General features: G+C 51.2%; 4 protein-coding genes across 4 annotated transcripts; all 4 read right to left on the bottom strand.

Moving 5' to 3' along the window:
- Positions 1 to 758: 758 nt before the first annotated feature.
- LOC131558317 (inositol 1,4,5-trisphosphate receptor-interacting protein-like 1) lies at positions 759 to 2,351 on the bottom strand. The gene has a single exon (XM_058805967.1). The coding sequence runs from the start codon at positions 2,349 to 2,351 to the stop codon at positions 759 to 761; it is 1,593 nt and encodes a 530-aa protein (XP_058661950.1).
- Positions 2,352 to 3,820: 1,469 nt separating this feature from the next.
- Positions 3,821 to 5,605, bottom strand: LOC131558316 (inositol 1,4,5-trisphosphate receptor-interacting protein-like 1). The gene is given in 1 exon segment (XM_058805966.1): positions 3,821 to 5,605. A coding segment is annotated over 1 exon segment (1,785 nt).
- Positions 5,606 to 8,682: 3,077 nt separating this feature from the next.
- Positions 8,683 to 10,275, bottom strand: LOC131558315 (inositol 1,4,5-trisphosphate receptor-interacting protein-like 1). Its single transcript, XM_058805965.1, has 2 exons — positions 10,118 to 10,275; positions 8,683 to 10,012 (listed from the first exon to the last, which is right to left on the bottom strand). The coding sequence occupies exons 1-2, from the start codon at positions 10,273 to 10,275 to the stop codon at positions 8,683 to 8,685; spliced, it is 1,488 nt and encodes a 495-aa protein (XP_058661948.1).
- Positions 10,276 to 12,018: 1,743 nt separating this feature from the next.
- LOC131558314 (inositol 1,4,5-trisphosphate receptor-interacting protein-like 1) lies at positions 12,019 to 13,596 on the bottom strand. Its single transcript, XM_058805964.1, has 2 exons — positions 13,454 to 13,596; positions 12,019 to 13,348 (listed from the first exon to the last, which is right to left on the bottom strand). Exons 1-2 carry the CDS (start codon positions 13,594 to 13,596, stop codon positions 12,019 to 12,021), a joined length of 1,473 nt encoding a protein of 490 aa, XP_058661947.1.
- Positions 13,597 to 16,331: the final 2,735 nt, after the last annotated feature.

Below are 16,331 nucleotides of genomic sequence, written 5' to 3'. Positions count from 1 at the left end.
GACAGCATACTTAGTATGTCCAACATCTCTGTTTGCAAAACATCTTTATTTCAGATAGGGGTGGAGGAAGGACATCCTCTAAGATACAGAGGGTTAAATACAAAAAATGACACATTTCAGGCAATTTGAGAAACTTATCTCCTTTTATTAATTTTACAAACGTTGATATTCAAACATTATTTAAAAGCACACAAATCAGTACAGTGGGGTCGTCACTAAACTAAGGGTAACTTTGCAAAGCTGTCAACAGTAAAGGGTTTCTAGAAGGAATGCTTATAAACAAGTCTATTTAAAGCTACAATTGCAACTACAAGTAAAGCTATACCTACAACGGAACTAAAGCTACAATATAACTACAACTACAACTAAAGGTATAGCTATGATTACAAGTACAACTTACAACTACAACTGCAGCTATAACTACAACTAAACAACTACATAAAGCCCCAAAAGGCTAGGTTGCTGTCTTCAAGCTGATCCAAGCAACCTCTATCAGTGTCACTGTCATGTTTAAAGATATACAGGTGGAGCAGGTTTCTGCCTCACAGACTTGGTCAGCAGCACTGTTGGAACTGGAAGGTGAAGGGCAAGGCCATCCAGAGATGTGTCTGCACAGCGAATCCGTGTGCTGCATCTTCCTTCCTCAGGAGCAGGAAAGCAGCTTCGGGATGCCAGTAGCAAATGTATCAGCTATGCAGAGTTCAGGTGGCTGCCATCGGGTGTGACACCCCAGCACAGCTCTGTGCAGGGAACTCCTCTCAGTGGCTGGAGAGCAGCACCCCGAGGCGAAATCGCAGCCGACCATAAGCTTGCCTTGCCTCTCTGTGGGCGGCCGGATCTCGGGCCAGGTGCTCAAAGAGGTTGGGCGGCACAACCCCTCGCATTGCTGGCGGCAAGCTGATCTCGGCAGGAAGCCTCTCATTGCCCAGCACAAAGTGCCTCAGGTGTGTCAGCTGCAGGCAGCGGTCCAGGTACGCCATGATGTCCCACAGCCGCCGTGCAAATGCTCTCCTGTGCCACCGGGACAGAGGTACTGTGGTCAGCACGTGCATGACCACAGTCTTCCAGGTAGAGCTGGAAAAACCTGTGTCCCTCAGGATGCAGGTGAAGAGCTGCAGGCATTTCAGGTGCAAGCTCTCACACGGCAGCTGCCTGGCGATGTGCCGGAAGAATTTTGCCTCTGCCACAGCGTACGTCTCTGCCCACGCTGTGCTTGCAGTGATGGTGGCCTTGGTGGGCTGGCTGCTCACAAAGATGTCAGAGTCCCCTCGGCGCACCCCAAAGAGCATCTCCACTGTCAGGCTGTCCCTGCCTTTGCATAGCTGCAATCGGCAGGACTGGCGGCAGGGGTGAAACACCACGTGCCATGAGTGCCACTGAGGCACTTGCAGCCACGAGCTTCTCACCAACTGGCAGAACCAGCGGGAGGTTTTTTCCACGTCCAGGTAGGAGCCGGTGCAGAGCGTCTCTAGGAGGCTGCGCTTCTGCTTCCGCCGCAGCTCCTCCCGCGAGTGGTGCAAGAAGCACAACGGCTTCTCTTCCACCTGCTCCTTCTCGCACGTGCACACCAGCTCCACACAGACGTTGAAGGTCCTGTCTGCCACCTGCCCTGCACTGTTCGGCTCCAGGTGGAAGGTGTGCCCTGGTGGGGGATTCAGTGGGACCAACACACGGTACACCCCATCCCAGTCACGGGGACTCCAACCCTCAAAGGCACTGCCCACCCCGATGGCTTCTTGAGGCACTGGGTAGGGGGTATTGCTCACGCTGTCCACAAAGACACGCGTCAAGCTCTCCATCAGCTCAGCTGTCACTGAGCAGCCTCTCTCCAGGTCCTCCACAGGCCACTCTATGCGGTCCACTAAAAGGATTCCTTGCTCATTCCCAGCATATCGGGTCTTTTCTCTGTCTTCCATTCCACCACTGCCACTTTCTCCCTTGCCACCATCATGGTCTTCTTTTTCTCTGCTTCTCTGTTCACTGGCATCGCTGCTTTCCTGCACCTTCACCTCCATACATTCTTCCCGTCCATCTACGCTGTCTTCACCTTCGTGTACATCATTGTTGCTGGCCTCATCGCTCCTTCTCCTGCAAGTAAACCACAGGGCCAAAAGGAGCAGGACTCCAGCAAGGACCCAAAATGGCCACTGCTGCAGGGCACCAGAGAGCACGGCTCCCCAGCCCTTGTCCTGCTCCTCCAGCTCCTGTAGCAGCCGAGCCATCTCGTGGTCCAGCAGCTCCTGACGCTCCTTCATTCGCCGGTGCGTGGCCTCATCCAGCCCATCCCCAGCTGGCTGGGGGTACTGGATCAGGCTTTGCACCAGCACGAAGATCATTGGCAGTAAAGCCATGGTCTGCAGGAGGACACACAGAAGGGGTTCAGTGGGGCCGGAATGGAGACAGACATGGGGCGCAGGAGCCGCAGGGATGTGGCAGAAGCAAGGACAGGGCCCCGGCAGCTGGCGGGCGGCCAGTCCTGCACCGCTGCCCCAGCAAGCACCGCGCCCTCAGCGAGGCGCTGCCGCTGGGGCCGGGCCCTGTGTGCGGGGGCAGAATGCACGGCCCGGTACCGGAGCTTCTGCCCCAGCCCTTCTGCAGCCCCTGCCCTCCCGCAGCCCTGTCTCCTCACTGCTGTGCGCTCACCGCTTGCCCAGGCTCTACTGGGGCAGCGGCACCCGCTGGGGCCTTTTATACCTGCCCCCATTGTGACACGGCCCCTGTGCTGTCACAGAACCCAGAGCGCATCACAGGCCTGCCCCGCCCGCCCTCCCCAGCCCGCTCAGGGAACTCATCATGGCCCTGGGCATCCAAAGCCCCAACAGACACCAAGTGCAGACCCATCACTTGGGAACCTGGCAACCCCACAGCTTCCCTTGACAAAGCAGCCACAAGGGCCCTGCCACGCAACTCTTGTCAAATATAAATTTGGGTGACATGTCCCACGGATGTTCTCGGTATACAAGTGTAGGCTTTTAGTTATTATTGGTGGGGGTCATTTTTTGTTAGTTGTATTTATAGTTATTCCTTTTGGGCCAGGATGTCACGTAGAGATTGCATACTTCATATATCCAACATCCCTGTTCGCAAAATGTCTTTATTTCATATATGGATTTAGGAAGGCCATTCTCTATGATACCAAGAGTTAAATAAAAAGAATGACGCACATCAGGCAATTTGTGAAATTTATCACTTTTTATTAATTTTTCAAACATTGATATCCAAATATTATTGAAAAGCAGACATGGCACTGTAGAACTGCAGTTCAATTTTCTAAACTAAGGGTAACTTGGCAAAACTAACAACACTAAGGGGCCTTTAGAAGGAATGCTAATAAACAAGTCTAATTAAAGCTACAACTACAACTACAATGAAATCTCCAGCTACAGTAACATGCGCAACTAATGCCACAGTACAGCTATAGTTAGAACTAAAACTAAAGCTACAGCTACAGTTACATGCACAACTACAACTAATGCTACAGCTAAAACAAATAAACTACATTAAGACCATAGCAGTCTAGGTTGCTGTCTTCAAGGTGTTCCAAGCAACTTCTATCTGCTTCAATGTCTTCTTTGAGGATGTACAGGTGGAGCAGGTTTCTGCCTCACAGACTAGGTCAGCAGCACTGTTGGAACTGGAAGGTGAAGGGCAAGGCCATCCAGAGATGCGCCTGCACAGCGAATCCATGTGCTGCATCTTCCTTCCTCAGGAGCAGGAAAGCAGCTTCGGGATGCCAGTAGCAAATGTATCAGCTATGCAGAGTTCAGGTGGCTGCTATCGGGTGTGACACCCCAGCACAGCTCTGTGCAGGGAACTCCTCTCAGTGGCTGGAGAGCAGCACCCCGAGGCGAAATCGCAGCCGACCATAAGCTTGCCTTGCCTCTCTGTGGGCGGCCGGATCTCGGGCCAGGTGCTCAAAGAGGTTGGGCGGCACAACCCCTCGCATTGCTGGCGGCAAGCTGATCTCGGCAGGAAGCCTCTCATTGCCCAGCACAAAGTGCCTCAGGTGTGTCAGCTGCAGGCAGTGGTCCAGGTACGCCATGATGTCCCACAGCCGCCATGCAAATGCTCTCCTGTGCCACCGGGACAGCGGTACTGTGGTCAGCACATGCATGACCACAATCTTCCAGGTAGAGCTGGAAAAACCTGTGTCCCTCAGGATGCAGGTGAAGAGCTGCAGGCATTTCAGGTGCAAGCTCTCACATGGCAGCTGCCTGGCGATGTGCCGGAAGAATTTTGCCTCTGCCACAGCGTACGTCTCTGCCCACGCTGTGCTTGCAGTGATGGTGGCCTTGGTGGGCTGGCTGCTCACAAAGATGTCAGACTCACTTCAGCGCACCCCAAAGAGCATCTCCACCGTCAAGCTCTCCCTGCTTTTGCTTAGCTGCAATCGGCAGGACCGGCGGCAGGGCTGAAACACCGCGTACCATGAGTGCCGCTGAGGCACTTGCAGCCACGAGCTTCTCACCAACTGGCAGAACCAGCGGGAGGTTTTTTCCACGTCCAGGTAGGAGCTGGTGCAGAGCGTCTCTAGGAGGCTGCGCTTCTGCTTCCGCCGCAGCTCCTCCCGCGAGTGGTGCAAGAAGCACAACGGCTTCTCTTCCACCTGCTCCTTCTCGCACGTGCACACCAGCTCCACACAGACGTTGAAGGTCCTGTCTGCCACCTGCCCTGCACTGTTCGGCTCCAGGTGGAAGGTGTGCCCTGGTGGGGGATTCAGTGGGACCAGCACATGGTACACCCCATCCCAGTCACGGGGACTCCAACCCTCAAAGGCACTGCCCACCCTGATGGCTTCTTGAGGCACTGGGTAGGGGGTATTGCTCACGCTGTCCACAAAGACACGTGTCAAGCTCTCCATCATCCCAGGTATTACTGAGCAAGCTCTCACCAGGGCCTCCACAGGCCACTCTATGCGGTCCATTAAAAGGATTCCTTGCTCATTCCCTACATCTTCTGTCTTTTCTCTGTGTTCCACACTGCTGCTTTCTCCCTTGCCAGCATCACTGTCTTCTTTTTCAATGGCAGCCACGTTACCTTGTTTGCCTTCTTTTCTATCCTCCTTTGTGTTTGCCGCCACATTCATATCACCCTGTTCTTCAACATTCACATCCATGTATGCTTTCTGTCTATGTACTCTTTCTTCACCTTCATTTACATCATTGTTGCTGGCCTGACGGCTGCTTCTCCTGCAGCTAAACCACAGGGCCAAAAGGAGCAGGACTCCAGCAAGGACCCAAAATGGCCACTGCTGCAGGGCACCAGAGAGCACAGCTCCCCAGCCCTTGTCCTGCTCCTCCAGCTCCTGTAGCAGCCGAGCCATCTCGTGGTCCAGCAGCTCCTGACGCTCCTTCATTCGCCGGTGCGTGGCCTCATCCAGCCCATCCCCAGCTGGCTGGGGGTACTGGATCAGGCTTTGCACCAGCACGAAGATCATTGGCAGTAAAGCCATGGTCTGCAGGAGGACACACAGAAGGGGTTCAGTGCTGTCACAGAACCCAGAGCGCATCACAGGCCAGCCACGCCCACCCTCCCCAGCCCGCTCAGGGATCTCATCATGGCCCTGGGCCCCCAAAGCCCCAACAGACACCAAGTGCAGACCCATCACTCGGGAACCTGGCAACCCCAGAGCTTCCCTTGACAAAGCGGCCACAAGGAGCCTCACACACAACTCTTGTCAAATATAAATTTGGGTGACATGATCCATGGATTTTCTCAGAATACTAAGTGTAGTCTTTGATTTAATACTACTGGGGGACATGTTTTTATTATTAAAATTGTCTTGGTTTGACGCTGGTGGAATGCCAGTGCCTTCATGAAAATAAATTCTCTCTGGTGTCTACTGTGAGATGTGAGTAGGAATAGATCAAAGCAGGCTCTTATTTAGGAATAAAGAAGGAAAACTTTATTAACTTACAACTATATTTTAAAAGCAACTCACACAGAACTCAGAATGAAAACCTTCTAAAAACATTCCTCCTCCCCCTACTAAATTTCTAATACATTACAGTAGTACAAAACCTTGGATTCTCAATTCAGTTACCAACCCTCAGATCACCAACTCTCAGTCTATTACCACCTTTCAGATAATCAGTTCTCAATTCATTAAGAAGAGAGTAGTCGTTCTTGTACCATAGGCTTCCCCTGGAAACACAGTTGATACTTCTTGTGTTTCCATGTCACATGTAGGACTGCCCAGAGAACATTTGCCATCGTGACTTCTTCCTTCCATGCCCAGTGCTCTCACCACTGCGCATGGACCAGAGCTACTTCTAGGGTTCTCTTTTTAAGGATGCTTTGCTCAGTTCTAAAAAAAGCAGTCTCTCACTTTTGGGACACATGTCCCCCTAAATTCATCCCCTTGGGCCGAGGGGTCTTGAGAACAGAGGTCTTCTTCTTCCCTGAAGACGGAGGGCACTTCTACTTTCCTCACTCATCATCTCTATTCACACACTCCTTCATATCACTGCACTCTCTTGGCTCTAAGCCACTGCCTCCCCCTAAATGCAGTCTTTGTGTCACAGGAAAATGGTTCTGCCCATGGCTATACAAGAAAAGTCCAGCCAAAGGCCACTCCATCATCTCCTCCCACCTAGGATTCTTGTCAACTTCACTCAGACATCTTTCACTTGCACAAACTTACATCACACCTGCCCATTTCCTCTTATTTCATTTCTAAAAAAAATAATCAACATTTGTAAAGTTTCCATCATCTAAAAAAGAAGTTAAAATCTCAAGCTCTACCTGTCCAAAACTCCCACAGCTGCCCTGCCAATCACCTTCTCACCACACCCCCCCACTTCTCCTCCTCAACCAACCGTACTATCAAATTTCAAAGTAGCACAAACACAAACAGCAGCTTTCTCTCTCTCCTAAAAAAAGAAGAATGTAACTGTCACTGACATCTTTTCATGAAAATCCTTTCTTTAGGATTTTTCCCTCTTCTGGGAAGCTGAGGCCCCAGAAAAGGAATGTAAACAGCGGTTATCTGCTGCTGTGGAATGCAACAGGTGCACCTGTGATTGGCCCATGTTGCATGTGTACAATTAAGGGCCAATCAGAGACCGAGCTCTCTCTGGGACAGAATCACAGAGAGCTTCTTTATGATTCATTCCTTTTTTATTCTTAGCTTAGCAAGCTTCTGAGACTTTTTCTCTCTATTCCTATTAGCATAGTAATAATGTAATATATATCATAAAATAATAAATCAAGCCTTCTGAACATGAGGTCAAGATTCTCGCCTCTCTCTTCACCCTGCAACCCTTGCAAGCCCTGTAACATGTAACTGCCTAATACCTCTCAGTACTCCTCAACCCTTCTGTCCTGCAAAAGCCTTCACCTCCCTTCTCTGTCCAAAGCCCCAACCTACCTCACCCAGCTGCATTTCTTCCCTTCCCCCACCCAGCTTGCAGATAAACAAAAAAAGTCTGACCTCTTTCACAAACAAAACCCAAAAAAACTTCTCCCTAAAAGTTCTCTGCTTTTAATCTCCTATTGAGGACATATCCATGTCCTCAATAGCCACACGAAGTGCCAATATTCAAATCTAAACACCTATTAATTTAACCAAAACAACACAAAAAACTCACTTCCTTGTCAAACCAAAACAGTATTTATACTTATTACTTTTGTGGCAGGAAGTCATGTAGGCTAATGCTCTGTTTCCGATTCAGTGAGAAATTTTTCTGAAAGAAATCCAGGTTGCTTGGATGGTGCACAGGAAGATTTAATACCAGGATAAAAAGGGCAAATAATTTAATTACAAAATTTTGGTGCCTTCAATATCCTCTTAGCTCTCAAACTCTATAGTTCAACACCATATTAAATTTCAGGCCCTTCAGGGCATCTTCAATTGATGCTTCAAGCATTTCTATGGGAATGCTAGAGAAACAGAATACTTAATATATCCAACATCTCTGTTTGCAAAACGTCTTTATTTCAGATAGGGGTAGAGGGAGGACATCCTCTAAGATACAGAGGGTTAAATACAAAGAATGGCACATTTCAGGCAATTTGAGAAATTTATCTCCTTTTATTAATATTATAAACAATATTCAAACATTATTTGAAAGAAGACAAGCAACTAGAGCAGGGAAGTTAAATTCTCTGAACTAAGGGTAACTGGGTAAATTTGCAAAACTGTCCACAATAAAGGGCCATGACATGGAATGCTACTAAACAAGTCTAATTAAAGCTACAATTACAACTACAACTAAAGCTATACCTACAGCTGCAGCTACAGCTACAACTGCAACTAAAGCTACAGCTACAAGTACAATTACAGCTACAACTAAAGCTACAGCTACATTTACAAGTACAACTACAATTACAATTACAGCTACAACTACAACTAAACAACTACATTAAGCCCCAAACGACTAGGTTGGTCTCTTCAAGGTGTTCCAAGCAACCTCTCTGAACTTCGCTGTCATCTTTGAAGATGTGCAGGTGGAGCAGGTTTCTGCTCACAGACTTGGTCAGCAGCACTGTTGGAACTGGAAGGTGAAGGGTAAGGCCACTCAGAGATGTGCCTGCACAGCGAATCCATGTGCTGCATCTTCCTTCTGCAGGAACAGGAAAGCAGCTTCGGGATTGCAAGTGACAAATGTACCAGCTATGCAGAGTTCAGGTGGCTGCCATCAGGTGTGACACCCCAGCACAGCTCTGTGCAGGGAACTCCTCTCAGTGGCTGGAGAGCAGCACCCCAAGGCGAAATCGTAGCCGACCATAAGCTTGCCTTGCCTCTCTGTGGGCGGCCGGATCTCGGGCCAGGTGCTCAAAGAGGTTTGGTGGCACAACCCCTCGCATTGCTGGCGGCAAGCTGATCTCGGCAGGAAGCCTCTCATTGCCCAGCACAAAGTGCCTCAGGTGTGTCAGCTGCAGGCAGCGGTCCAGGTACGCCATGATGTCCCACAGCCGCCGTGCAAATGCTCTCCTGTGCCACCGGGACAGAGGTACTGTGGTCAGCACGTGCATGACCACAGTCTTCCAGGTAGAGCTGGAAAAACCTGTGTCCCTCAGGATGCAGGTGAAGAGCTGCAGGCATTTCAGGTGCAAGCTCTCACACGGCAGCTGCCTGGCGATGTGCCGGAAGAATTTCGCCTCTGCCACAGCGTACGTCTCTGCCCACGCTGTGCTTGCAGTGATGGTGGCCTTGGTGGGCTGGCTGCTCACAAAGATGTCAGAGTCCCCTCGGCGCACCCCAAAGAGCATCTCCACCATCAGGCTGTCCCTGCCTTTGCTTAGCTCCAATCGGCAGGACCGGCGGCAGGGCTGAAACACCACGTGCCATGAGTGCCACTGAGGCACTTGCAGCCACGAGCTTCTCACCAACTGGCAGAACCAGCGGGAGGTTTTTTCCACGTCCAGGTAGGAGCTGGTGCAGAGCGTCTCTAGGAGGCTGCGCTTCTGCTTCCGCCGCAGCTCCTCCCGCGAGTGGTGCAAGAAGCACAACGGCTTCTCTTCCACCTGCTCCTTCTCGCACGTGCACACCAGCTCCACACAGACGTTGAAGGTCCTGTCTGCCACCTGCCCTGCACTGTTCGGCTCCAGGTGGAAGGTGTGCCCTGGTGGGGGATTCAGTGGGACCAGCACATGGTACACCCCATCCCAGTCACGGGGACTCCAACCCTCAAAGGCACTGCCCACCCCGATGGCTTCTTGAGGCACTGGGTAGGGGGTATTGCTCACGCTGTCCACAAAGACACGCGTCAAGCTCTCCATCAGCTCAGCTGTTACTGAGCAGCCTCTCTCCAGGTCCTCCACAGGCCACTCAATGCGGTCCACTAAAAGGATTCCTTGCTCATTCCCAGCATATCGGGTCTTTTCTCTGTCTTCCATTCCACCACTGCCACTTTCTCCCTTGCCACCATCATGGTCTTCTTTTTCTCTGCTTCTCTGTTCACTGGCATCGCTGCTTTCCTGCACCTTCACCTCCATGCATTCTTCCTGTCCATCTACGCTGTCTTCGCCTTCATGTACATCATTGTTGCTGGCCTCACCGCTCCTTCTGCTGCAGGTAAACCACAGGCCCAAGAGAAGCAGGACTCCAGCAACGACCCAAAATGGCCACTGCTGAAGGGCACCAGAGAGCACAGCTCCCCAGCCCTTGTCCTGCTGCTCCAGCTCCTGCAGCAGCCGAGCCATCTCGTGGTCCAGCAGCTCCTGACGCTCCTTCATTCGCCGGTGCGTGGCCTCATCCAGCCCATCCCCAGCTGGCTGGGGGTACTGGATCAGGCTTTGCACCAGCACGAAGATCATTGGTAGTAAAGCCATGGTCTGCAGGAGGACACACAGAAGGGGTTCAGTGGGGCCGGAATGGAGACAGACATGGGGCGCAGGAGCCGCAGGGATGTGGCAGAAGGAAGGACAGGGCCCCGGCAGCTGGCGGGCGGCCAGGCCTGCACCGCTGTCCCAGCAAGCACCGCGCCCTCAGCGAGGCGCTGCCGCTGGGGCCGGGCCTTGGGTGCGGGGGCAGAATGCACGGCCCGGTACCGGAGCTTCTGCCCCAGCCCTTCTGCAGCCCCTGCCCTCCCGCAGCCCTGTCTCCTCACTGCTGTGCGCTCACCGCTTGCCCAGGCTCTACTGGGGCAGCGGCACCCGCTGGGGCCTTTTATACCTGCCCCCATTGTGACAGCCTGGGCAGCGGCACACGCTGGGGCCTTTTATACCTGCCCCCATTGTGACACGGCCCCTGTGCTGTCACAGAACCCAGAGCGCATCACAGGCCTGCCCCGCCCGCCCTCCCCAGCCCGCTCAGGGAACTCATCATGGCCCTGGGCACCCAAAGCCACAACAGACACCAAGTGCAGACCCATCACTTGGGAACCTGGCAACCCCAGAACTTCCCTTGACAAAGGAGGCAAAAGGGCCCTGCCACGCAACTCTTTTCAAATGTAAATTTGGGTGACATGACCCATGGATGTTTTCAGTATACAAGTGTATGCTTTTAGTTAATACCAGTGGGGGATATTTTTTAATATTCGTATTTTTACTTATTAGTTTTGGGGGAGGATGTCATGTAGGCTAATGCTGTGTTCCAGATTTCGTGAGAAATCTTCCTGAAAGAAATCTAGGTTGCCTGGATGATGCACAGGAAGATTTAATACCATCCTAAAACGCCAAAAAACTTAATTACAAAATTCTGGTGCCTTCAATAGCCTCTTAGCTCTCAAACACTATAGTTCAACACCATATTAAATTTCAGCCATTTCATGGCATTTTCACTTCAGGATTCAAGGATATTTATGGGAATGCTTGAGAGGCAGCACAATATATCTAATATCTCTGTTTGCAAAAAGTCTTTATTTCAGATAGGGATATAGGAAGGATGCCCTCTAAGATACAGACATTTACATATGAAGAGTGACATTCCAGGCAATTTGAGAAACTTATCTCCTTTTATTAATTTTATAAACGTCGATACACAAACATTATTTAAAAGCACACTGACAAATACAGTAGGATATCTAAATTCTCTAAACTCAGAGTAACTGGGTAAATTTGCAAAACAGTCTAAACCAAAGGGTGTCTAGAAGGAAAACTAATAAACAAGTCTAATTAAATCTACAATTACAACTACAACTAAAGCTATGCCTACAGTTACACGTACCGCTACAACTACAACTAAAGCTACCGCTACAACTACAACTAAAGCTACAGCTACAAATACAGCTACAACTACAACTAAACAACTACATTAATCCCCAACAGGCTAGGTTGCTCTCTTCAAGGTGTTCCAAGCAACCTCTCTCCACTTCACTGGCATCTTTGAGGATGTACAGGTGGAGCCAGTTTCTGCCTCACAGACTAGGTCAGCAGCACTGTTGGAACTGGAAGGTGAAGGGCAAGGCCATCCAGAGATGTGTCTGCACAGCGAATCCATGTGCTGCATCTTCCTTCCTCAGGAGCAGGAAAGCAGCTTCAGCATGGCCAGTGGCAAATGTATCAGCTATGCAGAGTTCAGGTGGCTGCCATCGGGTGTGACACCCCAGCACAGCTCTGTGCAGGGAACTCCTCTCAGTGGCTGGAGAGCAGCACCCCGAGGCGAAATCGCAGCCGACCATAAGCTTGCCTTGCCTCTCTGTGGGCGGCCGGATCTCGGGCCAGGTGCTCAAAGAGGTTGGGCGGCACAACCCCTCGCATTGCTGGCGGCAAGCTGATCTCGGCAGGAAGCCTCTCATTGCCCAGCACAAAGTGCCTCAGGTGTGTCAGCTGCAGGCAGCGGTCCAGGTATGCCATGATGTCCCACAGCCGCCGTGCAAATGCTCTCCTGTGCCACCGGGACAGAGGTACTGTGGTCAGCACGTGCATGACCACAGTCTTCCAGGTAGAGCTGGAAAAACCTGTGTCCCTCAGGATGCAGGTGAAGAGCTGCAGGCATTTCAGGTGCAAGCTCTCACACGGCAGCTGCCTGGCGATGTGCCGGAAGAATTTCGCCTCTGCCACAGCGTACGTCTCTGCCCACGCTGTGCTTGCAGTGATGGTGGCCTTGGTGGGCTGGCTGCTCACAAAGATGTCAGAGTCCCCTCGGCGCACCCCAAAGAGCATCTCCACCATCAGGCTGTCCCTGCCTTTGCTTAGCTCCAATCGGCAGGACCGGCGGCAGGGCTGAAACACCACGTGCCATGAGTGCCACTGAGGCACTTGCAGCCACGAGCTTCTCACCAGCTGGCAGAACCAGCGGGAGGTTTTTTCCACGTCCAGGTAGGAGCTGGTGCAGAGCGTCTCTAGGAGGCTGCGCTTCTGCTTCCGCCGCAGCTCCTCCCGCGAGTGGTGCAAGAAGCACAACGGCTTCTCTTCCACCTGCTCCTTCTCGCATGTGCACACCAGCTCCACACAGACGTTGAAGGTCCTGTCTGCCACCTGCCCTGCACTGTTTGGCTCCAGGTGGAAGGTGTGCCCTGGTGGGGGATTCAGTGGGACCAACACACGGTACACCCCATCCCAGTCACGGGGACTCCAACCCTCAAAGGCACTGCCCACCCCGATGGCTTCTTGAGGCACTGGGTAGGGGGTATTGCTCACGCTGTCCACAAAGACATGCGTCAAGCTCTCCATCAGCTCAGCTATTACTGAGCAGCCTCTCTCCAGGTCCTCCACAGGCCACTCTATGCGGTCCACTAAAAGGATTCCTTGTTCATTCCCAGCATATCGGGTCTTTTCTCTGTCTTCCATTCCACCACTGCCACTTTCTCCCTTGCCACCATCATGGTCTTCTTTTTCTCTGCTTCTCTGTTCACTGGCATCGCTGCTTTCCTGCACCTTCACCTCCATGCATTCTTCCCGTCCATCTATGCTGTCTTCACCTTCATGTACATCATTGTTGCTGGCCTCACCGCTCCTTCTGCTGCAGGTAAACCACAGGGCCAAGAGAAGCAGGACTCCAGCAATGACCCAAAATGGCCACTGCTGAAGGGCACCAGAGAGCACAGCTCCCCAGCCCTTGTCCTGCTCCTCCAGCTCCTGCAGCAGCCGAGCCATCTCGTTGTTCAGCAGCTCCTGACGCTCCTTCATTCGCCGGTGCGTGGCCTCATCCAGCCCATCCCCAGCTGGCTGGGGGTACTGGATCAGGCTTTGCACCAGCACGAAGATCATTGGTAGTAAAGCCATGGTCTGCAGGAGGACACACAGAAGGGGTTCAGTGGGGCCGGAATGGAGACAGACATGGGGTGCAGGAGCCGCAGGGATGTGGCAGAAGGAAGGACAGGGCCCCGGCAGCTGGCGGGCGGCCAGGCCTGCACCGCTGCCCCAGCAAGCACCGTGCCCTCAGCGAGGCGCTGCCGCCGGGGCCGGGCCCTGGGTGTGGGCGCAGAATGCACGGCCCGGTACCGGAGCTCCTGCCCCAGCCCTTCTGCAGCCCCTGCCCTCCCGCAGCCCTGTCTCCTCACTGCTGTGCGCTCACCGCTTGCCCAGGCTCTACTGGGGCAGCGGCACCCGCTGGGGCCTTTTATACCTGCCCCCATTGTGACACGGCCCCTGTGCTGTCACAGAACCCAGAGCGCATCACAGGCCTGCCCCGCCCGCCCTCCCCAGCCCGCTCAGGGAACTCATCATGGCCCTGGGCATCCAAAGCCCCAACAGACACCAAGTGCAGACCCATCACTCGGGAACCTGGCAACCCCAGAGCTTCCCTTGACAGAGCAGGCACAAGGGCCCTGCCACACAACTCTTTTCAAATATAAATTTGGGTGACATGACCCAAGGATGTTCTCGGTATACAAGTGTAGGCTTTTAGTTATTATTCAATATGGAACTTTTTGTTATTAATATTCATATTTATTACTGTGGTGGTGCATCTCCCCTCTCTTGCTCCTTTCCAGGCCTTGGCCTTGACACACCACCTGGGATCAGATCCTACTTTTTTTGTGCGATCTCAAGCACACCCATTTGTGACAATTACTTTGGGGGCAACATGTCATATCAGTTGATATTATTTACTAATTTAGTGAGAAATAAAGAAATCCACACTGCTTGAATGATGTAGAGGAAGTTGTAATGCCATCCTGTGTTAAGGCCTACACTTACTTTACACCAGCACTGTCCTGTGTCACAGACCATTTGTGAAAACAAAGATGTGTCGGGGTTTCCCTACTGAATTAGGAACGCTTCCACAGATCTGTTTATTGACTGACAAAAGATCACACACACCAACTTATGGTTTGCACAGCAGTGTAAAAATCCTCAGGCCCCTACAAACTACTTCTTACACCAGAGATGGCTGATCAATAGTCTGGCTGAAGATTGGGCAAACCCACTGTAATCATGAAATACAACTTTTAAAATGGAAAAAGAAAAGTTCTTGAAATACAGAACTTTTGAAGCTTAGCTCATTCCACTCTAATGTGCCCTCCCCCAAAAGCACACAAAGATGTGCTCATCCTGACACTTGCTGCAAATGGCTACCCTAGCATGACAGCCATTCTGAGGGAAAATCTTTCTTGTATGGTACGTAGACATGTCTGCATTTGGATGCCATCCTGGATACAAACCTCTTTCCTTGCTATTTTTCTGCTTGGAGATCCTTGCTACTGCCTATGATGGAGCTGTTTCTTGGGAAGAGTTTCTCTGATGCTGATCACAGCACAGCAGGAGGTTTTTGCTCCCTTGGGCTTCTCAAAGTCTTTTTGGATGATCTCTTTATCAGCTGAGGGTCGACAGAGCACAGAATGTCTGAATAATTGCCTTTCTTTTCTCCACCCATGACACAAGAGTTGGCTGCACTCAGAAAACAGTTTTCTGAACCATCCTATATAATAACAAACAATGCCTTCTAAATTCTGCCATCTAAATAAGGTCACTATTGAACAGCTTCTAGTCCCAAGTGTTACTTAGCAGGGAGGGAAGAAGAGGAAGACAGGATAAGAGCAGTGACTGATCAGTCATTCACAGGCATCAACAGGAGGAAACAGGAGAGAGCCATGAATTTCACAGGCTACTGTGTTTCAGCAATCCATATCACCCTGCTCCTTTTAAATCTCTTCTGATGACAAGCTTTCAGTCTCATCACAGTTCTCACCCGAGGCACGGGAGTAACTAAGATGAAGAATACGGGGGATAATTTCTTCTGACCTCCAGTTACTTGAGCATCAAGTAGACAAGAGAAAACCTTTGCCCTACTCTGATGGAGATGGTTTAGACTCACCTATAGCTAAAGCTGTTCTGAAAGCCCACATTATTAGACCCAGAGTGATAAAGAGCCTATGAATTTGCTGGCCCTGGGAAAAAGGCAGCTTTAAATGAACTCTACTCCTCCTCCTCTCCCTAGAACTTCAGGTTGAGATGCTTAGGACTAACTAAAGAAAAAAGTAATTTCATGTCTTGCTCAACCATTTTTTAGTCTCGTCCCTCCCAATGCACCAGCCAATCAAACACAGAAAAAAACAAGATACCCATGGTAAGCTTCCAGTGGAAATACTGGCAAAATCCTCTTGGACTGCATTATTTGAAGGACCTGAGGTCAACTCACTGACTGTGAATCACTGTGAATCACTTCTACTGCTCTGCTTAGCCTACCAGCTCAGCTCAGCTCAGCTCAGCTCAGCTCAGCTTAGCAACCTCCCAGCTACCTGCAGCTGCATAAGCCCATGGCTTGCAATCAGAAAGGCATGAGTCTTACGAAAGAAAGCAAACATGGGGAATGAAGGGTGGAGATTAGTCCACGCTCTGAGGAACAGGCAGCACTACAAACAGTTGGGCAATAGGTTGTGTCTAGAAGCTGCGTACCTTCAAAACCACCTCAGGGGTTTGGGACTTGTGCTGATTTGCACAAAGGACCCCCCTCCACCCTGCAGCATTGGGCTCCTTCTTTCCAGCCTGGATGGAGACATGCC

The sequence above is a fragment of the Ammospiza caudacuta genome, chromosome 5, assembly GCF_027887145.1.
Source record: "Ammospiza caudacuta isolate bAmmCau1 chromosome 5, bAmmCau1.pri, whole genome shotgun sequence".
Classification (NCBI taxonomy): Eukaryota; Metazoa; Chordata; class Aves; order Passeriformes; family Passerellidae; genus Ammospiza; species Ammospiza caudacuta.
Note: the sequence above shows the minus strand (reverse complement) of the source record. Positions and strands in the feature narration are given on the sequence as shown.